We start from the raw sequence: 26,493 nt of genomic DNA, 5'->3' as shown, positions 1-26,493 counted from the left end.
ACTGGTATTATTAGCGTATTTGGTTTGGGCTCTGACATCCATGTTCTCTGTGCTGACTGAGTACTGCTGATGGATTAACTTTAACCCAGGGCCAGGGGGGAGAGGTGGGGGTACCGGTATCAATATATCCATCCTGTAGCTGTAGCCTGTAGGGTAGTACTACAGTACTCGTTCCAAGGTCCATGCGTCACTCCTACATTCATTTACATGACAAATTTGTCACTACCAAGTACCAACTCGCTATTTGCCGTGAAGGCAAATATTCTCTTCGGGACATCACAAAACTACAAAACCCCTTGGACCCGGACTCTCTCTCGTCTCCTACATTCTTTTTGTATTGTACAATTTTTGCAGCGAGGCTTGCGGCAAGTTCATCTCCCTCGACCAAACAAGGCCGGAGACGACGACCGGACCCCGACATCTCTGATGTCCCTCCACCCAACCGAAGAAAACCTCTCCGTCCGACCTGATAATGGGCTCCAACCCCCATCAACTCCATCCTCCACGGCAACAACGACGACAACAGTTGCCGGACGAGCTGCTGTCTCCACGTGTCATCAAGCTACTTCCCACTTCCTCCCTCCCTTTCCCAATGGAATCTAGCTGCCTGCTACTGCGAGCGAGACCAAAGAAGAGAAAGTGATGCGGGGACGGTTGAAAAGCAAGAGGACAAAGAGAACACGGAAGAGAGTTTGACCCACTCGTCGTCTCAGTCAAGTCAGCCGGCCAGGCGGCTCAGCGTGCAAGACCGGATCAACTTGTTTGAGAACAACCAGACTAGAAGGAACAAGGTAAGGTCGGGGTTGTTGGGAACCCAGCTGAGCTTCGGAGGCTGTCGCCGGACGCAACGTTGTTGAAAAGGCAATGGAGTGGTGCCAGCGACCTATGCATCCATTCCAGTAATGATAAGAAGGAAACCCAGAGTGCTACTTCTGCATCAACTTCTTTGAAATCTCAGTCCCAGTCCAGTGCGTTACCCATTTTACATGAGGATAAGGACGCTGGGGGGATCGAGCGACACGGCAAGGCTGTCTTCTCCGGAGGACTTTGGAGTGAAAGATACTGCTACTACTCGGGCCTTGGTTGGAGGTTTTTCCGGCAAAGAAGAGATTGTTGGGTTAAAGGATTCTAACACCCGGTTGAAAGCAGTTTTCTTTGGAACGTCAGAGGAGGCTACTTCCCGTCCTCATTTGAAGGCCCTCTACGATAGAGCAGAGACTGCTGGGTTCATTCATACCAGGTTAAATTGAAGGCCCTCTACGAGGATTCTGATTTGAATGATCGAGCAGTTCGCCACAGAACCTGTTCTGAACCTCTTCGGTTGTAGTAGATCGTGCTGGAATAAAATATCAACTAGATTTGCAGACCCAATTCGGAGGTCCTTCACCAAGGGCAGAGGATGGTCAGAAAGACAGGGTTACATCTCATGGCAATTCTGGAGTTTGTGTCAGTGCATTGAATGGTGTCGAGTTATGTGATCAGCCGGCTTCTCAGGCATTGACCACGACCGCCTCCAGTACGACAGTAGATGTTAAGTTGAACTTAATAGATTCATCAATTCCTAAGCTTAAGTTGATGATGCAAATTCCGGAGGTTTTCCAACAAAACTGGAGGATTCTGGTTTCCAGGGTATAAAGTTGCAGAGACAGAGTTCTGCAACCAAGAAGGGCAAGAAATTGGAGGGTAAACAAGGTGGCAGAATCCCTTCCAATAGAGGTGCTGAGCTACTTGTTCTTAGAAGGAGGATCATGGGAAGTCCAGAGATGTCTGGTTTGGTAATAACCCCAGTTGAACAGAGTCAGAAATTAAGGCAGTTCAAAGGTAATCAGGAACTTAATGACGAGCTACAAATGAAGGCAAATGAGTTGGAGAAACTTTTTGCAGCACATAAGCTTCGGATTTCTGGAGATCAATCAGTCATTGCACATAGAAGTAAGGTTGCTGGCATGCAAGTTGAGCAGATGCCAAGTGCCATATATGGGAAATCTGCAGAGTTAACTCCTGTATACTTACCTGAGAAAAATCCATTACCAGAACCATTTTTGAGTACAAGCAACAAGGAAGAATTCGATGAACCATCATTAACGAAAATGGTTGATAGTCATATCTATGGTAAACCTGTAAAGCACAGCATCACTGAGCTTGGTTTGTCAGAGGATACCAGAGGGAAATATTATGATAGGTATATGCAGAAAAGGGATGCTAAACTGCGGGAAGAATGGGGCTCAAAAAGGGCTCAGAAGGAGGCCAAGATGAAAGCTATGCAGGACAGTCTTGAACGTTGTAGAGCTGAGATGAAGGCCATATTTGCAGGATCTTCTGACAGACAGGTCTTAGACCTTCATGGTCATCAACGTGCGGTGCTGCTGAGATCTTTCACTGTTTGCTCAACCACAAAACACACAGAGCAGGTACTATTGATTCCGGTTAATGTTTTCTTTGATTCAATTTGTAATTGGGATTATTATTTATATATACCCTGAGTTTGAGGACATTTATATATACCTTGCAGTTTCGAAACCTACTTATATGTACCCTTGTTGACTTTTCAAATCGTAAACTCTAATATTTAAAAAGTAAAGGACAAAAGTGTCCTTAACTGTTCATTACACTTTAAAAAATTAAGGACGATGAAAATGTTAAGGGCCCGAGAATAGGATCTCGTCACGGGTCGGTTCCACGGGGAAAACCTCCTGTTTTCCCTTGTTCCTCCATTTTCTTGAGGAACCTGTCTTGGCGCCTTAATGGTGATTTGTTCAAGAGATCACCAACTCTCCTTTGCTCTTTCTTGACTGAAATTTTCGATGCCTTTATTGAATATTATCAGCTCCTTAAATAGGAGATTACAAGAGATAAGAGTCCTACTTTTAGGAAGACTCCCTACTAATCTATACTACTGAACAGATAAGATAAGAACACTAAATAGATAAGACTCTCTACTAATCCTACTACTGAAAACAGATAAGATAAGAATGCTGAATAGATAAGACTCCCTACTAATCCTACTACTGAAAACAAATAAGATAAGAATGCTGAATAGATAAAATAGAACTGTATCTAGCTGGAATTAAATAAGATGAGAATTGAGAACACCCAATTACTGTTGCTGTCGGCGTCGATACTTCTTCCCAATAAACGTGTCCACATCATTACTCCCCTCCTGGACTAAGAGCTTGTCGTCAAGCTCGAAACCAGGATATGTGTCTTGGAACTCAGTCAAGGGAATCCAGGATAGGTGAAATGATTTTGCCCTCCTGGATCGGGTTCCAATGAAGAGGGTTCATCCTCATCTTCCTCTTGTTCCACCAGGAGGCAGAAGTCTCTTGCACTTGTGCCCTGCTGAGTAAAGTTCATCACAATTAAAACACTGTCCCCTTGCCCTGTGTTCCGCCATCTCAGCCCTGGACAAGTGCTTAATAGGGGGTGCAACAACGCTGCTTCCCACACTAGATGCCGGTCTGGAATTGTTGCTCGTCTGTGGGTTCTGTTCTTGGCTGGCTGCTGAAGTTGGGACCATTCTGAGTGTTTTCAGGGATGCCCATGTTGTCGGAGGCCGCCCTATACTGATAGTTCCGCGGCTAAGTTGCATCTTGCGTTCAAAAGCGTGAGCCAATTTCATAGCAGTAACCAGGTTGGGGGGATTTTGCATCTCCACATCCACCCTCAAAGTTTCTGCTAACCCTGCGGTGAACATGTCAACCTACTGGTCTATGATGCTCTTGCAAGGAGGGTCTGAAACTGACGCTGATATTCAGCCACCGTTCCCGTCTGTTTGAGGTTGATTAATTCGCCTAATGGGTTGTTTGTTAATGGGGGCCCAAATCTGAGTAGGCAGTAGGATTTGAATTGGGTCCAACTGAGCCCAGGTTCCTCCTGCTCTAATCTATAAAACTAGAGCTGCGCCTCCTCCGTCATGTGGAATGCGGCCAAGCTTACCTTGTCTCTGTCCTCTGTCCGTTGGTTGCGGAAGAACTGCTCACATCTGTACAGCCATCCCAACGGATCTCCAGCACCGTTATAGGAAGGGAACTCCAGCCTACTGTATTTGGGAACGATCGCGGCTCCTTGGGCGACGACCTGCCGCTCGCCGAACGATTCTGCCGTGTCTAATCGGCGGCCGTTTGTGGTTGCAGCCCCTTCTGGATTACTCTCCTTGCTAGAAAAATAGAGCTCCATCATGCACCTTAATTCTCGAACGTCTTCCTTGATCTCGCGCACCTCCGTGCTGTTTTCCACGAGCTTGTGCTCCAGTTCATGAGCCCTAGTAGTCAACTGCTCAAGGTCACCCATGACGTCTTGCTCTGATACCAAGTTGTTAAGGGCCCGAGAATAGGATCTCATCACGGGTTGGTCCACGGGGAAAACCTCCTGTTTTCCCTTGTTCCTCCCTTTTCTTGAGGAACCTATCTTGGCGCCTTAATGGTGATTTGTTCAAGAGATCACCAACTCTCCTTTGCTCTTTCTTGACTGAAAATTTCGATGCCTTTATTGAATACTATCAGCTCCTTAAATAGGAGATTACAAGAGATAAGAGTCCTACTTTTAGGAAGACTCCCTACTTGATGGAGGCCCATCTCATCATATGGGCGACAGCTCATGGGAAGAATTCAAGATAAGCCAAAGAACTCAAAGAATCCAAGATAATTCAGGAATTCAAGATACATCAAGAATTCAAGAATCCAAGATAATTCAAGAATTCAAGAATTATCAAAATTCAAGAATTCAAGATCCATCAAGAATTCAAGAATTCAAAACTCATCAAGAATTCAAGAATTCAAGACTCATCAAGAATTCAAAGAATCCAAGATTCATCAAGAATTCAAAGAATCCAAGACTCATCAAGAATTCAAGAATTCTAGATAATCCAAGATTCATGCATGGATAAGATCAAGGGAGATCGGACGGGGGAGATCAAGTCAAGAAGAGTTCGATCCTATCTACAAGTTTGAGATGTTTAGATCAAATCTAATTTCTTTTCCTAGTTCTTTTATAATTTCTCAATGTATTATAAATACTGCTATTTCCCAGAATTATGAATCAATTTCATACTTCAGATTTCAGAATTTCTTCAAGTTCTCTTCTTCCTATTTTCACCACCTTTTCTCTCTCCTCGAGAAATCGTGTTATTCGCTAGGTGCTAGCGAACGCCCGGTGCTTGCATAGCCAGCTCCGGTTCTCATTGCTTCCACGCTGCGTCAGGTGGTATCAGAGTAGGGAATTCGCCCAGTCATGTCCAACCCAGACGGTAGCAGTCGCAACCCACCCCGTGACGGAGATCAGGGGTTCCCAGCTGTTTGGAGAGCAATCGAAGAGCAGCGTACAGCCACACGTAACATCGAACGGTAGTTGGCAGAGGTGACTGAACAACTGCAAACCTTGTTACGGGAGGTTGTCCCACGAATCCGGGAAAATCCACAGCAGATCGCAGGAGACGACCACGACAGACCACCCGTCGCTACTGCGTCCCGACGCCCAGTTCTTGACGACGACAGTGATGACGATTTCGAATTTGGTGGTGCTCCAGTTCTTCCCGGCAACGACAGAAACGGTAGAAATTGGCACAATCATGGTAATTTCAACCCCCGTAGGAATAATGATGAATTTAAACTCAAGGTAGATATTCCTACTTTTAGTGGAGATCTTGGCATAGAGGGACTTCTGGATTGGATCACAGAAGTCGATAGGTTCTTTGGTTACATGGAAATACCAGAGGAACGAAGGGTAAGATTAGTAGCTTTCCGATTAAAGGGAGGCGCATCTGTTTGGTGGGAACGGATGAGAGAGACCCGGATGAGAGAAGGAAGGGGTCCTGTTCGAACCTGGAGGCGCATGAAACAATTGATCAGAGGTAGATTCTTACCTCCTGACTATGAACAATATATGTTTGAATCTTATCAGAGGTGTGCGCAGGGTTCTCGTAGTGTTAATGAATATACATCTGAATTTTTGAGGTTAGCTGAAAGAAATCAATTATCTGAAAGTGATAACCAGCAGGCAGACCGTTATCTAAGCGGTTTAAGACCGTCTATCAGAGATAAAATTGGTGTACAGATGGTTCTTAGTGTGCAGGAAGCAAGGAACCTAGCCTTGAAAGCAGAATTAGTGTTCCAGGACAAGGCACACAGTGACAATTATCACCGGTACAGCGGGAGCGACAACAGACCGACAACTGTCGACAGGAACAAATCAGTCCCGACAGCTCAGCCTTCTCACCCGGCAAGTACGGATAACGCCGGTAAGGTTGTTACAGGAGGACATACTCGAGGTAACCCTTCCAACCCTCCTAAACCCAGTAATCCCTATGCAAAGCCTGCTCCTATTAAATGCTTTAAATGTAATGAGGTTGGACATAGATCCAATGACTGTCCCAGGAGGAAGGCAGTTAATATGGTAGAAAGGGAGGAGGAAGTATACTGTGGACTTGATGGGGAAGATGAAGAGGGTCCATACGAACATGAAGAGTATACCTGTGTTGTGAGAAAATTAATGTTGTCCCAGAAAAATAAAGATACTTCTTAAAGGCACTGATTGTTTCGTACTAGATGTACTGTCAAGGGTAAATTATTTGATTTAATTATTGATAGTGGTAGTCAAGAAAATATTATTTGCAGGGATGTCATACAAATGTTACAATTACTTCTTGAAAAACATCCAAACCCATATACAATTGGGTGGATTAAGGAAGGAGGCGGCGTACGAGTGGAGGAACGCTGCAAGGTACCCTTTTCTATTGGTAAGTACAATGATGAAGTATATTGTGATATTGTAGACATGGATGCTTGCCATATTTTGTTGGGTAGGCCTTGGCAATTTGATACAGATGCAAGGCACATGGGTAGGATGAATACCTACCAACTTGAAAAAGAGGGTATACGTTACACATTGTTACCCATGGCTGAAGAGAATATTCCTAAGGCCCCAAAAGCCAATGAGAGAAATTTTCTTACTATTACCCATCATCATGCTGAATTTATGAAAGAATGTAAGGATACCCATGAGGTACATTTGTTGAAGGGAAAAAATATGAATGAAACACTGGAGGAAAATAAAATTCTAGTGGAAGTGCAGGGACTACTTGATGAGTTCCATGATGTAGTTCCAGATGAGTTACCACATGAACTCCCACCCATGCGAGATATACAGCATCACATTGTTTTTGTTCTTGGTACTAGAATCATAATTCCCCTTGTAAATTCTTCAAAGGTTAAGGTTTGTGGTCGATGTGTAGCTACGTCAGAAGACCTTAGTTTGATGCAAGAAATCGTACTGTGTGTAAGCTTTCACATTCACAGTTCCATTTTCATTGAGGGTGATAAGTCTTCATGGAAGTTAGAAGTTCCTTCATACTTCGATTCTACTCTTTGTCCTCTTCCTGCTCTTTTCAAATTGCTGAAAATTAAGCCATATCAGAAGGTAGAAGTTATCCCGAAGGATCTTGACAAGCGAAAATGTTCCTTAAGCCTAGAGGGTGATTCAGATGAAACTGCAATACTCTTGCCTCTTTTGAAACGAAGAAAGGGGGGCCAACATCCTGAGCAAAGTAACGATAAACAAGTTATCTCAAAGTCAGCTCTAAATAAGCTTGTCGGTACTGCAGATACATACAATCTAGAGGAAATGGATCCCCCAAAAACACTCATGTGTGGTCTAAAGCCGTATCAGAACCAAGCCCTTTATTGGATGACAGAATCGGGGAAGGGAATTGATGTTGAGCAAGCGGCCAAAACACTTCATCCATGTTGGTCTGCCGACCGTATATGTGATAAGAGAGCGTCTGCAATTTATGTTAACAATTTCTCAGGGGAAGCTACTACGCAATTTCCTAGTGCTTTAATACTTGCTGACCGTCATCGCTACCTACCAGAGACGACCCTCGCATATCCTAGCCACGACTCGGGGTCGAGTCTTTTCCAAGTGGGGGAGAATGATGGAGGCCCATCTCATCATATGGGCGACAGCTCATGGGAAGAATTCAAGATAAGCCAAAGAACTCAAAGAATCCAAGATAATTCAGGAATTCAAGATACATCAAGAATTCAAGAATCCAAGATAATTCAAGAATTCAAGAATTATCAAAATTCAAGAATTCAAGATCCATCAAGAATTCAAGAATTCAAGACTCATCAAGAATTCAAGAATTCAAGACTCATCAAGAATTCAAAGAATCCAAGACTCATCAAGAATTCAAAGAATCCAAGACTCATCAAGAATTCAAGAATTCTAGATAATCCAAGATTCATGCATGGATAAGATCAAGGGAGATCGGACGGGGGAGATCAAGTCAAGAAGAGTTCGATCCTATCTACAAGTTTGAGATGTTTAGATCAAATCTAATTTCTTTTCCTAGTTCTTTTATAATTTCTTAATGTATTATAAATACTGCTATTTCCCAGAATTATGAATCAATTTCATACTTCAGATTTCAGAATTTCTTCAAGTTCTCTTCTTCCTATTTTCACCACCTTTTCTCTCTCCTCGAGAAATCGTGTTATTCGCTAGGTGCTAGCGAACGCCCGGTGCTTGCATAGCCAGCTCCGGTTCTCATTGCTTCCACGCTGCGTCACTACTAATCTATACTACTGAACAGATAAGATAAGAACACTGAATAGATATGACTCTCTACTAATCCTACTACTGAAAACAGATAGGATAAGAATGCTGAATAGATAAGATTCCCTACTAATCCTACTACTGAAAACAGATAAGATAAGAATGCTGAATAGATAAGATAGAACTGTATCTAGCTGGAATTAAATAAGATGAGAACTGAGAACACCCAATAACTGCTGCTGCCGGCATCGATACTTCTTCCCAATAAACGCATCCACATCAGAAAACAACAGAGCAATAAAAAAAGGAGAGATTGAATACTACAATTTCTTTGTAAATCAAAGTTTTCTGATCACAACACATAAAAGAAATGAAAGGCCTAGAAATAAAGAAGGCATAAAATTGAATAGATGAAAACAATAATAAAACCCTAACAGAGAACATAAAAAAATCTCAGATCCATTAAGCATCGGTGGATAAGTTGATCAGTAAATAGAGAACATGAAAGAAAACAAAAAATCAATCTACAAATGGTGGATATTTCTTACTTACCCACAGGAGGAAGATCATCATCATCATCCATGCCTTATCCCAACTATATGGGGTTGGCTACACAAATCTTCTTTCATCAATCCATTCTATTTAAAGCCATATTCATTGTTAAATTATTAGTGCTTAAATAATTTCTTACTACTTTTGCCCATGTTCTTTTTGGTTTACCCCAAGCTCTTCTAGCCCTTTCAATGTCTAACAAGTTACTTATTCTAATTGGTGCAGCTCGTGGTCTTCTATGCACGTGCCCAACCATCTTAGTCTATTCTCTCTCATTTTACCCCCTATTGGAGCTACTCCTAGGTTCCTATGGATAACTTCATTCCTAATCCTATCCTTTCTAGTTTTTCTACTCATCCATCTTAGCATTAGCATTTCTGCCACATTCATTTTCTGGACATGTTTCTTAACTGTGCAACACTCTGCTCCATACAACATAGCTGGCCTTATGGTTGTTTTATAGAAATTTCTTTTAATTTAAGTGGTATTTGCCAATCACATAAAAGTCCTGATGCACCCCTCCATTTTGCACATCCTGCTCTAATTCTTTGGGTGGCATCCTCCTCAATCTAACCGAGGGAGGAAGATAAGGAGAATAAATTAAACCAGTAACTGATATTTGTAATTCCAAGTAAAGCGAAAGGCCACCATGCTTGTTTCTTCAAAGTGGTATTCGCCAATCACATAAAAGTCTTGATGCACCCCTCCATTTTGCACATAAATTAAACCAGTAACTGATATTTGTAATTCCAAGTAGGAAGGTAAGCCAAAGACCACCATGCTTATTTCTTCTTTTTTCTGTCTAGTATGTTGTCTCCTTTCTTCCTTCTTTTTGCTTAAGTTTATTTTCAGATCAAGTCTCGAGGAAGAAGAGTGGTTTGGGTGGTGGTGGCCCTCCCCACAAGAAGCTCTACCTCACAAAAGAACAGTCTCATCTCTTGAAAGAGAGCTTCAGAGAGAACCATACCTTGAATCCTGTAACTCCTTCACTAAACCTCATTTTATCATCTCCCATGCACAGTTCGGTCTCTTCTTGTTTTCTATCTTTTTTTTTTATTTAATTTGTTTTTTTTTTTATTTTGATTTTCTTTAGAGGGAAGGAACAGGAAGTGGCAAAAATGAGATTATAGAAAAATTTAATGAGAACCTAAACATGTTTTTAATGGATGGCCTATTTGTTTTATGTAGTTTCTTATTAAGTACTAAATAGGTTTTGAAACTACAGGGTATATATAAGTAGTGAGATCGGCTTCAGTCAGTGCAAGCTCCGTCCGAACACCTTCAAACAGCCTTTGCAGCCTTGCATTGGGAACATCTTCGTACTTCTGTGCTTTATTTCATGGGAAGATATTCCCAATGCAAGGCTATAAAGACTGTTCGAATGGGGCTTGCACTGACTGAATCCGGTTTAATTAGTGGTTTCCTCCAGGGAATAAATTAGTAATTATCCCTATGTAATTTAACAACTGGAATGCCTGGATGTTTATTCTGAATGATTTTGAAACTGAACTTGGTCCTTTAACCCTTGGTTTTTTATTTGTATCTAAGCATGTTAAGGCTTTCTCCTTCGCAGCACCTAATAGAATCCTTCAAGAGTGAGGAGGATGAGGATCTATCTGAATTTCCTGAACAGTCTCAGTATGAACAAGATGGATCCTTAAGTTATATGTCTGTGGGGGATGGGTCTTCAAGAAGTGCCCTATCTAAGAAGCTATTACACAGTAAGAGCTTGTCTTCCTCTACTCCTCAAACCTCAGTGGCACCAGTTCCACGATCATCAATCAAAAGGTCCAACTCCAGCACTGGTAAGAGACAAACTCAACCAGATAATTCCCTTGCACAGTCAGTTCCAAACTTTTCTGACTTAAGAAAGGAAAACACAAGGCCCTCATCAGGGATCAGCAAGACAACAAACCGCTCACAGTTCAGCAGCTATTCCCACAGCAAGAGTACTGGTAAGGAGCTGGCCCTTCCCAAAGAGTATAAGACCCAGAGGTCTCTTAAGTCTAATGGTGTTCTAACACCACTAAGATTTTCTAAAGAGCTAACTAACCAGAGCATCTATGGCAATATTTCCAAGAATGGTGGGTCTAAGCCATTCCTCAGGAAGGGCAATGGTATAGGTCCTGGTGCTGGAGCTGGTATTGTGAAGATGAAATCGTCAATGGCATCAGATAACTTGAAAAATGAACAATCTCATGACATGACCAACCTAGCAGAAGATTCTGTGGACTTGGTTAAAGCTGAAAAGGAAGAGGGAGATTTTGGAGCAGTGACTGGTGACAAAATTAGGAAGGTTATTGATTTTCCTGCTGATTCAAATAATGAAAAACGAACACTTAGCAAGGAGTCAGAAAATTCTGTAGAACCTCAGTCTGACAATGGTGACTCCCAACTCCACCCTAACTTAGTGGCTGAAGTGGCTACTGCCACGACTATCACATTTCACAGCTCTGTAGAACCTTTGCAAGACTCACCAGGAGAAAGTCCTGCACCATGGAACTCACACATGCATCACCTATTTTGTTATACAAGTGAGGTTTTGGATGTGAATGCATCTGTTGACTCTTCAGTGGGGAGCCCTCCATTGTGCAACTCTCACTCTCTTACTCAGGTGGAGTCTGATGCATCTCAGATGAGGAAGAAATGGAGCAATGCTCAGAAACCAATTCTTTTACCTAATGCTGCACATCATCCATCTCACAAGGGTGTCACAAAAGGTTTTAAGAGATTATTGAAGTTTGGTAGGAAAAGTCGGGGAACAGAGAGTATGGTGGACTGGGTTTCTGCAACAACTTCTGAAGGAGATGATGATACTGAAGATGGCAGGGATCCAGCAAATCAGTCGTCAGAGGATTCAAGAAAGTCAAGAATGGGGTTTTCACAGGGTTACTCTTCTTATGATGGCTTGAATGATGGTGAACTGTTCAATGAACAAGGTACGGTAATTTTTTTCCTGATTGATTTCGTTCTCATAAATGCACACTTTTTTTTTTTTCATTAAAATTTTGTTAACAGAAGCTCTGGTAGATTTGAAATCTGACTGCAAATTCTGCATAAAACCTAAATCATGCACCTAAAAAAATTTTAAATATGCATTTTGGTTCTCAATTTGATAACAGGTGTGCCTTGTGTTTCTTGCAGTTCAAGCATTATGTAGTTCAATCCCTGCATCCCAAGAAAAGTTCAAGCCAAAGGACGTTCATTTGTCTGGGAGCTCTCTGAAAGGTTATTCTTACAAAACTGATGCTGAAAATTGTATATTTGTTAATTTTAAATGCAGTTGCTAAGGAGTCTGGGTACATCTAAAAGGAAAATCTTATTTTAGGATGGGGAAGGGAGAAAACTCACCCCCTTTCTGTTCCCCATATATGAAATAGTGAATCTCTTAACCTAGTAATGAGTTGATTGAAGAATCTTAGATGACCTTAGTTCCCATCTTTGGGATTTTTGGCTGTTTATTGTATTATTGTATTTCTTCCCTCTCCCTGTGCATGGGAACACTAGTCTATATTTTTAATATTGGGCATCTCTTACGTGGCACATGTGGGACTTATTTATGGATTATGGTCCTAAACCTGCTTCATTACTGCATGTGTCATGTAGAATAGGTGGGGAATAGGACTTCTTCATGACTTAGAGTTTCCTAAGTATGTTGCTTGATATTTGAATTTTAAATTCCAGTTTTCTTCTTCTTGCTTTTTTGGCCATATTTCAAATTCTATTTTTGCCTAAAATTTTGGGTTTAGCATTGAATCCATAGTGATTGAATTTGAAAGAACACAACAGAGAACCATGTGCTAATACACAACTTGATTATTTAATAAAGAGATTACAGTTAGATGCCTAGAAAACATATTATTGAAGATAGAAGAGCAAAAAGAAAACCACTGTAATGACAGTATGATCGTAACTAATCAATCTTCCAAATATCTAAATATGTAGTCTGTCCCTTGTGGAATGTAGGAAGAAAAAGCTCCTTATCTTAGAGCCAAATGCTTTGATGTTTTTGTGAAATGGGCTGATTTATTGTTTGTTTCAAAATTTACAGCTCCTCGATCTTTTTTCTCATTCTCATCTTTTCGAAGCAAGGGGAGTGAATCAAAACCCAGATGTTGACCACCGTGCAAAGATGAAACTCAGGGCTATAAAGGTATAGAAGTTCATATACAAGTAGCAATTTGGTCCTTTTGTTACTGAGGTCAAGATATTCCCAAGTGTCTTACATTGATAGGGATATAAAATATAATATATAAGCCATGATTATATACTTACGTTGTCTTACTGGACCTGTGAGGCACAGGCATTCCATTTCTCCCTGTATTTTTTTTTTTTCTCTTTTTGTCCAAATAGTGAGTTTTGAAATATTTAATATGCATATTGAGCCAATGTGCAGAATTGTTTGTAATATTTTTTTGACTGGTCCAGCCGTCCAGTTTTTTTCTCTTTATTCTTACTGTTGTAATCCTAGTGTAATGATGTATATTGAAACTTAGCCAGTGATCCAAACTCAGTAGTGGATGTATTTACCCTTTTGAAAGAAAGGAGAGAGAATGTGATTGTATGCAGCAGGATAACCTTCAAATTCTACAACCGAGGTTCGGTGTTACATATTAATTTTATTTCAGGACTCAGAAGTATACATATGCATTTCGTATCATTTGTTTTATCTTTTTTGGGGAGAAAATGTATGGACTGTTTATAATTTTCAAAAATAGAGAAAAATACATGAAATAACTCGAATTAGCAAAGACATGGAAACTTTTAATTTTATATTTATTTTTAAAAATAAAATCATTTTATATTTTTATATATGCATATAAATATATTGTGCACAATTTACATATAAAATATGCTGAAATTTTACTATGAACTTCTTAAATGAGAACTTGTTAAACACAAAGATCAGATTTATTTGAGTGAACACTTTGGCAAATTCTTTGTTCTTAGTTCCAAATTATGCATGAACATTTCCTGTATTATATTTATGCTTTACAGTTTACACATTTACTTCTGGGCTTTGTAACTTGTGTTAAAACCATGTACCATGGTTTGGTGATATTTTGAACCTTGCTTGTGTACTATAGTCTATAGGTGATCAGCTGGCATCCCTTTGCTATCCTGGTTTACTTACTGTACAGACCTCGCCCTCGACCACAGGGGACAAGGATCAAAGTTTCGTAATGTATTGGCCCATATCGATCGATACGTATTTTGTTAGTGACCCACCAATACGCGGAATACATGAAGTTTTGGGGTAAGAGTAAAACCTCTTTCAAGGGGTAGCCAGGCCTTATACTGATCCCCTTGAACCTGTTTAAAAAATAAAAAATAAAAAGTGTGTGATGTTAAAGTCTGATGCACTCTGTCCAGCATATTGGGCTGGATCAATATTTTAAACCTTGACAGGGGCTACAATCTACAGGCTGAAACTGCATTACCATACCCGAAGTGTGTAAATAGTGATGATACTTGAATCTTTCTATTTCCAAGTTTAGCTCTGTTCTGATTATATGATGTAAGGGTTTCATTTTTGCTGAATTTGAATGAATATTTCAAAGCTTGTATGGTGGTATGAATTGGTTTTCTTTGTTTTTCAATTTTCAAAATTCTCTTACTATTTGAGGGTGTATCTTTTCATATCATTTTCTTTTATATTTCAGAAGAAACTCTTCCATTTTCCCTTTCTCTCTTATTATAAGTTCTTCTTGACTTCGTACTTATCACATACACCCTGATAGGATTTTTCTTTGTTTGTCTACCTCAAATCATCAATATTGTTGATATGAAGGGAAACTTATGAAAATGAAGTAATATGGAGAACTTGAGGATTAATTACTATCTTACTATCTTGAAAAAACTAAGATATATTCTGATATTCAGCCATATCTACCAAAAGGTATGGATACTTTGAACTTTGTCAAAATTACTTCCCACTAGGGGTGTCAATGGATCAGTCTAGACTTAATGGTCCAAAGTATTTATTGGATTGGATTGAACCTGGTCCATCCATAATGGGTTTATATTGGATTGGGTTGGATTGAATGAATAACCCCTCCATTGATAGAAGATAAAGAATACAGGTGTCAATGGATCAGGTTTGGGTTGGATTGGACCAATCTAAATTAGAGCCAATTTGGACAGATTGGACTGATCCGAAATGGTCCAAAGTATTCAATGGATTGGATTGGACCTGGTCCATCTGTAAGGACTCATATTGCACCAAATCCAGTCCAATTGACACCCCCTACTTCTCACACCCTCTCTAATAGTTAACTTTGGTTGATATGGTTGATATGCTTATATGATTGTTTCCTCATACCAGCCAACGAGATGCTCTCGCATCAAAAGTCATCCATGCCAGGTTAAGATGGAAACTTTACTCTGATCAACACAGAAATCCTTGTCAAGATTAGAGCAGACAACTAGTTTAGATTGGATTTCAACTTTGATGGGGACTATTTTTTTGTTTATGGTCAAGTTTCCTTCTCAATCAATAAGACGTGAACCACTCTTTGATGTGTCACACTCGAACAGGCATATGAGCACAAGTGAATCACCTATATAAGTAAATAATTTCAATAAAGACAAAAAGTATTTCTATTGACTCTGTCCGCTAAACAGATTATTCTTTAAAAAAATGTATAGAGGAATAGAGGATCTGTAAGTCATTTGTGTCTGAAACGATTAGAGAAACTTTTTCCCATTTCTTAGACACCCATAACTTACAAGATGCTTTTCCCTTTCTTTCTTTTGCTTATTTTCCCCGGCCCTCCGACTATGTATCTCGAAATCAGGGGGGGCACGATCATTCATTCGTCCCAATCCCCGAACAATTCACTGACCAGACGGATGTTTCCGTGTAAATAAGAAAAGAAAGTAGTTAGACTTGGTTGGAACTTGGAATGTTTGGCATTTGATTCCCAGAAGGTGAAAAAGAGCAACATTCATTCCTTGGGCCTTGAGCTTGGGGTTGGGGATGAAAAAACAAGTCTTTCTACTCACTCTTGGTAAATGGCACATGTCGATAATTGGCTTAGATTAAAAGCAAGCATTTAGATGTTGGTGGTTACGTGCCTGAAATGCAAAGCTAAGATAGGTGGTTGGTGGTGACTCCACACTAACTCCAAATGGGATGATGGGAATAGCCACCACCACCCCCACCACCGAGTTTGACGCTTATTTCCTTTCTCCTCCGCCCCTCCCTTCACCAAAATCCTGCTTTTCTCATCTTCTCTCTGGCGTACATTCCATAGTCTATATCCTTCCTCTGTCGTCTCTCAGGTTTTTTTTTTTTTTTTTTCATTTATTCTTCACTACTTTTTACTTTTTTATTGCAATTATTAGAACTTTTTTAGATTCTCAGTGTTCAGTGTTCACCTTTCAAACTTGCTCCGTGAATATCGTTCTGTTCTTTGAATAGCTTCGTCTTTTACTACAGTGCATGATTATATACTGCTACAACAAATTAAGAAAATATGTTGTGATTGTTTTGTGACTAAATTGTTTTTCCTGTATGAACTTGTTGGCTCTTCAGAAGCAGAGTACACCATTCTTTTCTTCGTTGACTTCCCTGATATCAGTTACCGATGCAATCATTAAAATCCTGAAAAATCATCTGGTTAATGATGGTTTAATTTTGTTTTCTGTACATATTTCCAGAGCTATCCATGGCTTGGCAATTGGCATAGGATTTTCCATGACCAAACTACTTCGAGTCGAACCAAACTGGTCCAACTTTTTTGGGCCATTAAACAAAATCGTCTCTGATGGTTGGAGCTGCTTGGTCGAGCATTGGTCAGGTTTCTTAGGGCCTATCTAAGAGCCGGTCCCCTCCTCAAAGTCAAGGTGCTGCCCAACTAGAGGTACATGATGATATAAGTTATATAATAGTGGATTGGATCTGGATGGCGGGGCTAGGCTTGGCCCTCTATTAGTCATGGGTTAGTTAGTCATTACTGTTGTAGCCCAAACCCACTCCAAGGATTGAAAATCCAAATCCAACCCACCGTCGAAGTTGCATTGATGTTGTATCCCATAAAGTCTGTCTGTCAGTCTGTCATTGTGTGTTCATGTGTGATTCTTTATAGTAGTATAATGGATTAATGGAACAGAAACTAAACAGGTTGAGGTGGTGGAGTGTTAAGAATGTGAGGTTGGGGCTATTTCTCAGGTTGACTGTTTCCAAATCTAATCGCAACTGGCAAGCATATACAAATAATGGCATCACTCACTCCAGGAGTACTACTAAAGCTTCTCCAATGTATGCATTCTGAAGCAAGGGTATGCGGGGAATATCGATCGGTTCTTCTACAAGTGATCAGTATAGTTCCTGCCTTGAGCGGTTCTGAGCTATGGTCAAACCGTGGCTTCTTCATAAAGGTTTCAGATTCTTCACACTCAACTTATGTCTCATTATCCGATGAAGATAACGAGCTCATCCTAACCAATAAACTGCAACTTGGGCAATTTATCTACGTCGATCGAGTTGAGGCAGGAACCCCTGTTCCCACTCTGGTTGGGGTGCGACCTGTTCCTGGACGTAATCCCTGTGTGGGGACTCCCAAGGATCTAATGCGTATGTTAGTTCCTTCTGAAAGTCCAACCTCATCGCCCAATCATGACGGAACTGCTCCCAAGTCCATTGAATTATCGGAAGCTAAGGAGGAAAGCCCGAGGAAGAAAATTGTCATCAAGGAGGAGAAGGTGGTTGTGGCGTCAAGGTATATGCAGGGCGTACTGAGTTCGAATTCGAATTCGAATTCGAATTCAAAAGGGTCTGAAGTTGATTCCAATAATGGAGGCAAGCCCAATGGGAATGACAGTTACGAGACGAAGAATCTTGCCTCTTCCAAATCCAATAAGAAAGAACTTAAAGGTCAGGTACGGTTTTCTATATATTTGCTCAAATAACATTCTAACTCCGTTTCAGTGTCTTGTTTCAGAGTTTTCAACATTATTGTAATCAACCCTTTGGATGGATCATAATCATATTAGTTTCTGCATATCTACTTAGCTTTCTCTTGGAATTCTATATGCCTATTCTCACTAATTTCCAGCAGAGATGTATCGGAGAGTATAGTTGGTTCATGATCATTTGTGTCTAATAACAATTCGACATTTTCAGTACTAATACAGAGAACAATCAATTAATTGTAGAAAATGTAAATAGCAGTCAAAGTCTCAGTCTCTTATAAGGAGTTCCATTTTCTTTCAAATCAAAATACATAAGCAATTTCTTTTGGTGACCATATTATTTATTTTTTAAACATGGTTGGCTATAATTTCTATTAGCATTACAGACACGCCCAACTACTCCGAAGCCAGAGGTTTATGGGGCGAGCACGAAAGACAGAGAGGCTGCTGTACCTGCAATAAAGAGCTCAAAGGCTAAACAGAGCACCACTACGCCTAAACAGGACAACTCAAACTCCCATAGTTCCTTAAAAAGCAGAAACAAAAATCAAGCACGTGATTCCATTTCCTGGGACTCCCTTCCTGCCAACCTTTTGAAGCCAGGAAAGGTATATATTTTCTTTTTCTTCCTGTTTTTTTCATTCTATAAATCCAGATACTGATATATAAGAAGCCTATTATCAGAATTTATTACTACTTCTGAACTAAACAGCTTAATACTGAGTTATAAGATCAATAGGATGACTTTAAGTATAACTCCTTTCTGATCAATGGTCGTTTGATATTTCACAAGGGGATGCTTCGAAGGAGAAATTTAGCTTCTTTAATAGCGACAGAAGCTCAAAAAGAAGCATCTTCAGCAGCAACTCTTGTCAAGTGTCTCGGGTAAGCAAATTCTGATGCAAAGATAGCATAAAAGCTATTCTTCTCTTTTCGAGAAGATGAAAATGTTTCAGTAAGTATCATTTTATGCATTCCTCACCTGGATGCTTGTTCCAGTATGTTTGCCGATCTCCGCACCTCTGCTGCTCCAAGTAGTCCCCATCTCCCTATGTCCAAATTCTTTGCTCTGCACCGGCTGATCGACCAACAGACTGTTGTAACCGCTTCCAAGGAAGTTTCAACTAATGTTTATACCAACTCTCTCCCCTTGGATAAAGACAAATCTGGTAAAAATACTACTCCAACTTCTGGTAGAAATGTGCACAAGTCTCCAAAGCCCCCCATGGAGCTCAGTGCATCTGAAAGACTAGAATGGGCAAAAGGAGACGGTGATAAAGAAATCAAAGAATTGAGAGAAGTTCTCCTGAAAGAATCACAATCTTGGTTCCTGAAATTCTTGGAGGGTGCTCTGACTGCTGGATTTCAGATGAGTGCCCGAGAGAAGAAAGGCAAGGATGGCGCTGGAGGTCGGAGAATGGGATCATCAGAGGGCCAGATTGCAGTAATGTTGTCACAGCTTAAGACTGCAAGTGATTGGTTGGATCATTTACGAAGCAAGGCAAGCCCAGAAAACAATGGGCTGGTGGATACCATCGACCGGTTGAAGCAGAAGATATATGAATGTTTGCTTTCTCAAGTGGATTCAGCTGCATCAGCTCTAGAAAGCCGGTCTGATCGTGGATGATTCGGCGATTTGTAATTAAAACATATTTATTGGTGTGTATGTATTTATGGGTAATTCAGAAATTGAAAAGCATTCCCTCAACACTGCAGATAATTTGAATCAAACGAGAATAAATGAAACCCAAACAAACATGGGTTACATATATTAGGAAGGAGGTTTACGAATTATGGATTCACAAATGAATATGCACTGTAATTTTCATGGCTCTTGAGCAAACTTCTGTATATGTGATAATGATCTTTGATTTATACGAGACAAGAAAAAAACATAAATCAAATATTTGATGAAGTTATAATTAATGGTACATGACATATAGTAATTATGCTTACCTTTCCTCCTGCAAACAGTTACCCTGCCTGAGAATTCTGGTTGTAGTTGAATGCTTGCAGAGAGAGAGAGAGAGAGAGAGAGAGAGCATCCAAGCTGGAGAGTAAGGGCACGTGCGAAAATCTCAGAATTCTCATCCCAAAGATCTAGCACGTGCCCTGCTTCTCCAGCATGGGTCACTGTCTCCCTATGTTCCCTTGCCGCCGCCGGCCAATTTTCAATCAAATGCACCCAAAAGATATCACAACTCTTGGCTCTAACATGGGTGGCTTCAACTCACTTCAACACCTGGAACATCAAGGTCCTTTGGTTTATATTTATACAGATACATTTTTGTAATTAATAACAAAAGATATGCTTTTAAATATTTGATACCCTCCGATTCAGATTGTGGGTTTTGCTATAATTTGATTTAAAGTGTTAATTTAGATTGATTTATTGTAAAGCAAAGCCATGGGATCATTAACGACCCAAATTCTTTTTGTTAACTGTTTGTTGAATCTTGGCTGCCAAATTCTGAGGAGAAGAGGTGGTGTACCAGCCAGCCACCAACCTAAAATTCATCCTCTGCAATGGCGGACCACCCACCCACCATAGTCCACTGGAAGATCTAAAAGAGTACTTCAAACAAATTATTTAAAGCTTTAGAAGATTTTGTGGAGGATGATCAGATGGAAATGGAAATACACATATCTATTGTGGGGCAAACCATTGGATTTTTGAAATGGATATGAATCTGTTTGCTCCACCAAACAAAGCTAGAGCTAACAGTAACAAATTCTTGCTTGGAAGATCGGTTCATGGCTTCATGCATCATTGCTGGGTATTTGTCTCAGTAATCGTATATTGAAGGAATCCCGCTTAATAGAAAGAAGGATGCTCTGCTGCATTAGCCTGACCTGAATTCCATTTGACACTAATCAATGGTAGTTAAAAAATAAATACACAAAATGAGGTGGTTAAATCAAAAGAAAAAGAAACTATATTGGTACCAAATGAGTATGTTTCACATCGACAGATCACAGGAACCGATTCCTCTTCATCCCAGTTCCACCCGGCCGACACTCCAATATTTGGATACTTTGCATCATTTTCATCAGTTAGGCAGTTCTATAAACCACTCGATTGCCCCCCCACAACGTCCCACAGCACATCCCCGCCGTGTATTGAGAGCATCTCCCGATTTTTGGTACAATCATCGGGAGATGTTCCCAATATACGGCGGGGATGTGCTGTGGGACGTTGTGGGGCATAGGGCGCAGACTTGAACTCGCAGGTGAGCGGACCAGTACCAAACCCTCACAAGTCACAGGAAGGACTGCGGACTAGGGAGGCTAAGGTCAGCAATTATCCACGCCAAACGCCAGAGGAACCTATCCCAATCCTTATCTTGAATATCTTTCCTACTGCTACTTGTCATATACAGATTCAAACACAAACCTGCAACTGTTTTTGATACCATTTCTCCCACCCCAAAGCTCTCACACCTTATCTTTAATTTCCATTCCAATGGCTTCCATCTCTCTCCCTAAGCACACCCTCTCATCTGTTTTCCTCCCAACAAACCCCAAAAACCCATCTTGTCAAATCCTCCCAATTCTGTCCAGTGCGTCACAGTCTCAATTTTATGGCGTCAAGCTCTCTACTCGTTCTTATTCTCTTTCAATTCCAAGTTCCTCTTTCAGTAGGAGCTCTATTTTTGCAAAGGTAATGTGCTATTTTGTAATTCAGTTACAGCTAGATCTGTGTAATGCGGTGGTGGAGAAGGCTTGATTGATTGGGTTTTGGGGGTTTGTGAGTGCAGGTCTCAAAAGGAGATGTCCCTCCCTCGTTTACATTGAAGGATCAAGATGGGAAGAACGTTAGCCTTTCCAAATTCAAGGGGAAGCCGGTTGTCGTCTATTTCTACCCTGCTGATGAGACCCCCGGCTGCACCAAACAGGTAGGCAATGTGCTATTTATTACTTGATGATGAGTTATGTTAGCTCAACCCCTCTCTCTCTCTCTTTCTCTCTCTCTCCCTCTATATATATATATATATACCATCTGATGAGTGATGACTGATGAGATAGGTTTGGGCCTGCTTGGGGGTTTCTTCCGCCGATGTAGGTCGCATTTTCAGTTTGACCCTTAATTTGTTGAGTGGGGGCAAATGGAAATGGGGCTCTCTTAAATCCCTAAATTCTTCTATACCCATCAAATCAAATCAATAATCGATCAAGAGGAAATAGGAGTATATGCATGGTTGCCCTTTTGTTCATTAAAACACAATTAACAAATTGCTTTTGCTGATATGGCATTTAAAAAACAATATCATGCATATAAATGGGTTGGGTCATGGGTGGACAAAACAGTCGTCCAGAAATTGAGTGGGGTAGTAGAGGACCATTGATTTGATATCTTCATCTTGATTGCAAGTCTCGAATTGCATATACTACTTTATTGTATTTTGCAGAAACTGTTGCCAGAAGAAGGAATTATAAAAACAAAAAAAGAAGATGATGCATTCATTCATTGTATTGTATGGAATATTCCATTTGGACGATATGATTGATATATAATGTAACAGATTGAGTGGTGATTGGTGAAGGAAGGTAGTAACAAGCTAAGTAACAAATTACTCTCTCGCACGTACACAGGCCTGTGCATTCAGAGACTCCTACGAGAAGTTTAAGAAAGCAGGAGCAGAGGTTGTGGGGATCAGCGGAGATGATGTAGCATCACACAAGGTAATTAAATTAAATAAACATAACAGTGCTCTAACATATATGTACAACAAGAACCTTCACATTGTTGAGCGGTGCTGAAAAATTGAAGAAATTTGAAATACAGGGATTTGCAAAGAAATACAGGCTGCCCTTCACATTGTTGAGCGATGAAGGTAACAGGATAAGGAAAGAATGGGGAGTGCCGGCTGATTTGTTCGGAACGTTGCCCGGGAGACAGACTTACGTGCTCGACAAAAAAGGTGTGGTTCAGCTCATCTACAACAATCAGTTCCAACCTGAGAAGCATATCGATGAGACTCTGAAGCTACTTCAAAGCTTATGACCTTTCTTTCTAATTTCTTTTTCTTTTCATTTTCCCTGCAAGTACGTTGTAGTTGTATAATCCCAGATTGAGCTCCGACCCTCCAATCCAACCCAAGCACGCATGGCGGGACAGCCATTGTTGGAACTTGCAACCGTGTAGAGAATATATATCAATTATTATTATATTAATTGGAAGTACGCCCATTGTTGTTGGATGCAATCTGAGTATTTATGCATCGAATATGTTCGATGAAAGATATTTTCAACCCTAAAGCCTAAACTCTGACCTGAACTTCACAGTTCACAGTTCACAGTTCACACCACCCACGACAGGTTACCCATTCTGAGAACAAGCTTCAATTTGAGCAACACAATTTTTCGGAGAAATATCTGACACCCTTTGGCGTGTGGCCCAAATTGGATGAAATGACGTTGGGGGGTGGTGGTCGTTGCATCAGACAATAGGTAATAGGTAAAGCTAGAGGTGTAAATTAAACGGGCGGGCCGTGCCGCCCTCAGGGATAATTTGGGGGATTGGCTTGGCACGGCCCAAGTGCTGTGTTGTGCCGCGGGCTTGGGCTGGGTGGGTTGCAGGTCATGCCAGATTAGGTCACAGGCCGGGCTTTGGGTGTGGGTCGAATCAGGTTAGACTGTTTTTTTTTTTTTTTTTATTTGTTAAATAAATCTAAAATATTTAACTTTTCTTTAGGAATTATTTGAAAAAGTAAGGATCTGTTTGGTTTGCGGAAATAGGGGTCCAGAATCGGAATCGAAATGGATTATTCCGATTTCAACTGTTTGGTTGGGTGGAATTGGAATCCCATTCCCATTCCTACTGGAATGGCATTCCCCCATTTGAGGGAATGGTCATTCCCAGCCCTTCCCTTGGGAATGAAATCCCATTCCTACTGATTTTAATTCCCATTCCCATTCCTGTCTAAACCAAACAGACTATGGGAATGGACCATTCCTATTTCGACTCAGGAGGATTTTGATTTCGATTCCGATTCTAATTCCAACTACAAATCAAACGGACCCTAAGAAATCTAACAAAGAAATGAAAAAAAAATACTTAACCAAATAAGAAGTGAAAGAGACAAAGACTCAAAGTGAATAACAAATTGGAAGAAAAATAGGAATTTTATTTCATTTAAATTTGAATGATACAAAGAATACAATGGTTGGATGAATAAAATATGAAAATTGGAAAATGGAATAAATCAATAAAATATAAAAAATACAATATAGTTACAAATTGAAAATAAAAAATTATGTTATTAAAAAATATCAAAAAAATTAAACAAATTTTACAATAATTTGAAAAAATGCTATACAACTATTGAGTATACGAAAAATATTGACTTCATCATTTTCTCCAATTGTTCTTGACTTTGATCATCTGCTCTAGGTGAAACATTAGGTGTAGTGTCATGCCATCATTTGTCTTATAATCTATTTTCAGCATTTCATCCCATCTTTAAACCAGATGCACATATCTAAACTTTCATCATTCATACAACTTCTCTTGTCGTCCAACACCATAGTACCTACACTAAAACAAGACTCCTATGAAACTGTAGACATCGACTAAAATATCAAAGTTATTTGTTCATTCCGAGGTGAAGGAAGAATCACATAAACTAGAAAAATTTTGCTTGTAAATAAAAATTAAGTTTAGTAAATGAATTTGTTGTCGAGGCAATGGAGTTTTGTCTCTTACTTATTAAATAAAAAAGTTTTTCTCTTCCACTATTGGACTCAAGTTCAGAAGTGGAAGATACAAATTGTACAAGTTGTAGAATTTTTATTATTCATTATTACTTCAGATTCATATAAACTAGACATTTAAAATAATAAACTATTATTATTTTTTAATTTCTAATTTCAATATTTATATTTTCACAATATGTTTTAAGTAAAATATCTAAACCATCTTTCTAATCATAGAATCTAATATTGTAGCTAAGCAATAAAGAGGAGAAATGTTCTTCCAATATTTTTTTAAATTTATTTTCATTATTTCAACAATACTTTTAAATTGTGGATTCTTTCTATATTTTACAAAACAACCACTAATCATCATTAATTGATAAGCTAAATTACAACTAGTTGGATGATAAATATCCGATCATTCATTAGTTGCATCATAACAATATTTTAAAAAATCTCTTATACAAATTGCCATTTCCCGGTCTTCCTCAAATATAATATCAGTAGGCATTTTTTCATTTTGTGAGAAATACAACTTTCTAACATAGCGTAGGTAGAATTCCATTTATGTTTAACATCTAATATAAAATGTATATTTTAAATCATAATTTTGACATAAATATTTAAATTCTTGTTTTCTTTCTCCAAAAATTTTAATATATATAATACATTCTAATTTTAGAAATATGAGTATAAATAATATTTAAAGCATCCTTCGTACATAAATTTAAGATGTGACATGCACATCTGATATGAAATAATTTACCATTTAAACATGGTTTTAATTGAGATTTTAAAATATTTATTGTTGAATCATTATTACTAGCATTATAAAAACTAATAGAAAATAATTTATTGTCAATTCCATAAGCATGCAAAGTATTTAAAATACTTGCAACAATAATTATAACATAACAAGATTTTAAATAGTTAAAATAATGAAATTATGTAATAAATTTAAGAATTTCTTAAAAGTAGAAAAATAATTATAACATAATATTGAAATTAAAAAATTAATAATCTACAAAATTAATAATGAAATTATGTAATAATAGTATAAATTTTAATTTTATGTACTATTTAATTCAATAAATAATTACTATTTTTAAATTTAAATAATGATATTACTTAAATAACTAAATAATATTGTAAATAACTAATTTCACTTATATCAATTAATAATTCATGAAAACAACTTTCAATAAAATTAATCTTTATTAATAATAATTTTAAAGACTTAATATATATTTATTATATAATTATATATACTAAAATTGCTATTTATTGTATTTTAGTAATTATTTATTGTTTTTTGTGATAAATATATTTTCAATAACTATGTATAAATTTATTTTTGTTTTTTATTTAATAGAAAATTTTCAATAATTAAGGGAAATTAAACTATTATTATTGAACTTTTTAAACTATATATTATATATATGGCGAGGTTGTTCGATTTTGGTTAGTTTACAAATGGCCAAAGCGAAACTGATCCAACCTGGTTGGGTTGGAAAATTATTGAACCAGGTTGAGTTGACCAGATTGATCGGTTTCATCAGTTTGATGAACCACCCTAACTGAAATTTATTATTATTATTATTGTATTATAAAAAAAAATTATTAAAAGTAGTATATAAAATATATATAATTATTAATTATTTAAAAAATTAAAATACAAAACAATTTATCTATGATTTAGCTTTCGCTTAACAAAAGCCCGTTCATGGCATGAGTCCCCGCTATTGTTTTTTTATAAAAAATTGTTGAAACTCGAATTAA

The 26,493-nt window shown here is 38.9% G+C and overlaps 3 protein-coding genes and 1 long non-coding RNA gene across 8 annotated transcripts; 3 read left to right on the top strand and 1 right to left on the bottom strand.

The window, feature by feature from the left end:
• The first annotated feature begins 316 nt into the window (after positions 1-316).
• On the top strand, positions 317-17,410 carry LOC148846807 (uncharacterized). Of its 3 annotated transcripts, none has more exons than XM_088949517.1 (5): positions 319-2,411; positions 10,676-12,041; positions 12,247-12,330; positions 13,154-13,255; positions 17,276-17,410. In XM_088949517.1, the coding sequence occupies exons 1-4, from the start codon at positions 1,749-1,751 to the stop codon at positions 13,219-13,221; spliced, it is 2,181 nt and encodes a 726-aa protein (XP_088805643.1). In that variant the 5' UTR covers positions 319-1,748; the 3' UTR covers positions 13,222-13,255; positions 17,276-17,410. The 3 variants fall into 3 exon arrangements, with proteins under 3 accessions (XP_088805640.1, XP_088805643.1, XP_088805642.1); XM_088949516.1 differs by lacking the exon at positions 17,276-17,410 and adding an exon at positions 14,190-14,441; XM_088949514.1 differs by lacking the exon at positions 17,276-17,410 and having other exon boundaries at positions 317-2,411; positions 13,154-13,724.
• Positions 17,323-19,944, top strand: LOC148846806 (protein CORTICAL MICROTUBULE DISORDERING 1). 2 transcript variants are annotated; one of them, XM_088949518.1, is made up of 4 exons: positions 17,323-17,980; positions 18,397-18,626; positions 18,812-18,903; positions 19,018-19,944. In XM_088949518.1, exons 1-4 carry the CDS (start codon positions 17,323-17,325, stop codon positions 19,643-19,645), a joined length of 1,608 nt encoding a protein of 535 aa, XP_088805644.1. In that variant the 3' UTR covers positions 19,646-19,944. The 2 variants fall into 2 exon arrangements, with proteins under 2 accessions (XP_088805644.1, XP_088805645.1); XM_088949519.1 differs by having other exon boundaries at positions 17,323-17,985; positions 18,405-18,626.
• Positions 18,223-21,103, bottom strand: LOC148846805 (uncharacterized). 2 transcript variants are annotated; one of them, XR_016100709.1, is made up of 5 exons: positions 20,965-21,103; positions 20,682-20,871; positions 19,975-20,260; positions 19,001-19,728; positions 18,223-18,471 (listed from the first exon to the last, which is right to left on the bottom strand). It is a non-coding gene; the product is annotated as an uncharacterized LOC148846805 (long non-coding RNA). The 2 variants fall into 2 exon arrangements; XR_016100708.1 differs by lacking the exon at positions 18,223-18,471 and having other exon boundaries at positions 18,685-19,728.
• A 113-nt stretch (positions 21,104-21,216) lies between these two features.
• On the top strand, positions 21,217-23,224 carry PRXQ (Thioredoxin superfamily protein). The gene is made up of 4 exons (XM_088949520.1): positions 21,217-21,679; positions 21,777-21,914; positions 22,612-22,701; positions 22,805-23,224. The coding sequence occupies exons 1-4, from the start codon at positions 21,482-21,484 to the stop codon at positions 23,021-23,023; spliced, it is 645 nt and encodes a 214-aa protein (XP_088805646.1). The 5' UTR covers positions 21,217-21,481; the 3' UTR covers positions 23,024-23,224.
• The last annotated feature ends 3,269 nt before the right edge of the window (positions 23,225-26,493 follow it).

The sequence above is a fragment of the Nelumbo lutea genome, chromosome 6 (genome assembly GCF_056320005.1).
Source record: "Nelumbo lutea isolate HS-2025 chromosome 6, American lotus-T2T, whole genome shotgun sequence".
Classification (NCBI taxonomy): domain Eukaryota; kingdom Viridiplantae; phylum Streptophyta; class Magnoliopsida; order Proteales; family Nelumbonaceae; genus Nelumbo; species Nelumbo lutea.
This window is presented reverse-complemented; position numbering and strand designations above follow the sequence as displayed.

Excerpts from the sequence above, each read along its gene's own strand:
- LOC148846807 (XM_088949517.1), top strand. The coding sequence starts at position 1,749 with ATGGGAAGTCCAGAGATGTCTGGTTTGGTAATAACCCCAGTTGAACAG. Across the intron at positions 12,042-12,246 it reads TGAACTGTTCAATGAACAAG|TTCAAGCATTATGTAGTTCA; the intron begins GTACGGTAATTT and ends TGTTTCTTGCAG. Across the intron at positions 12,331-13,153 it reads GTCTGGGAGCTCTCTGAAAG|CTCCTCGATCTTTTTTCTCA; the intron begins GTTATTCTTACA and ends CAAAATTTACAG.
- LOC148846806 (XM_088949518.1), top strand. The coding sequence starts at position 17,323 with ATGGCATCACTCACTCCAGGAGTACTACTAAAGCTTCTCCAATGTATG. Across the intron at positions 17,981-18,396 it reads CAATAAGAAAGAACTTAAAG|CATTACAGACACGCCCAACT; the intron begins GTCAGGTACGGT and ends AATTTCTATTAG. Across the intron at positions 18,627-18,811 it reads ACCTTTTGAAGCCAGGAAAG|GGGATGCTTCGAAGGAGAAA; the intron begins GTATATATTTTC and ends ATATTTCACAAG.
- PRXQ (XM_088949520.1), top strand. The coding sequence starts at position 21,482 with ATGGCTTCCATCTCTCTCCCTAAGCACACCCTCTCATCTGTTTTCCTC. Across the intron at positions 21,680-21,776 it reads GGAGCTCTATTTTTGCAAAG|GTCTCAAAAGGAGATGTCCC; the intron begins GTAATGTGCTAT and ends TTGTGAGTGCAG. Across the intron at positions 22,702-22,804 it reads ATGATGTAGCATCACACAAG|GGATTTGCAAAGAAATACAG; the intron begins GTAATTAAATTA and ends TTTGAAATACAG.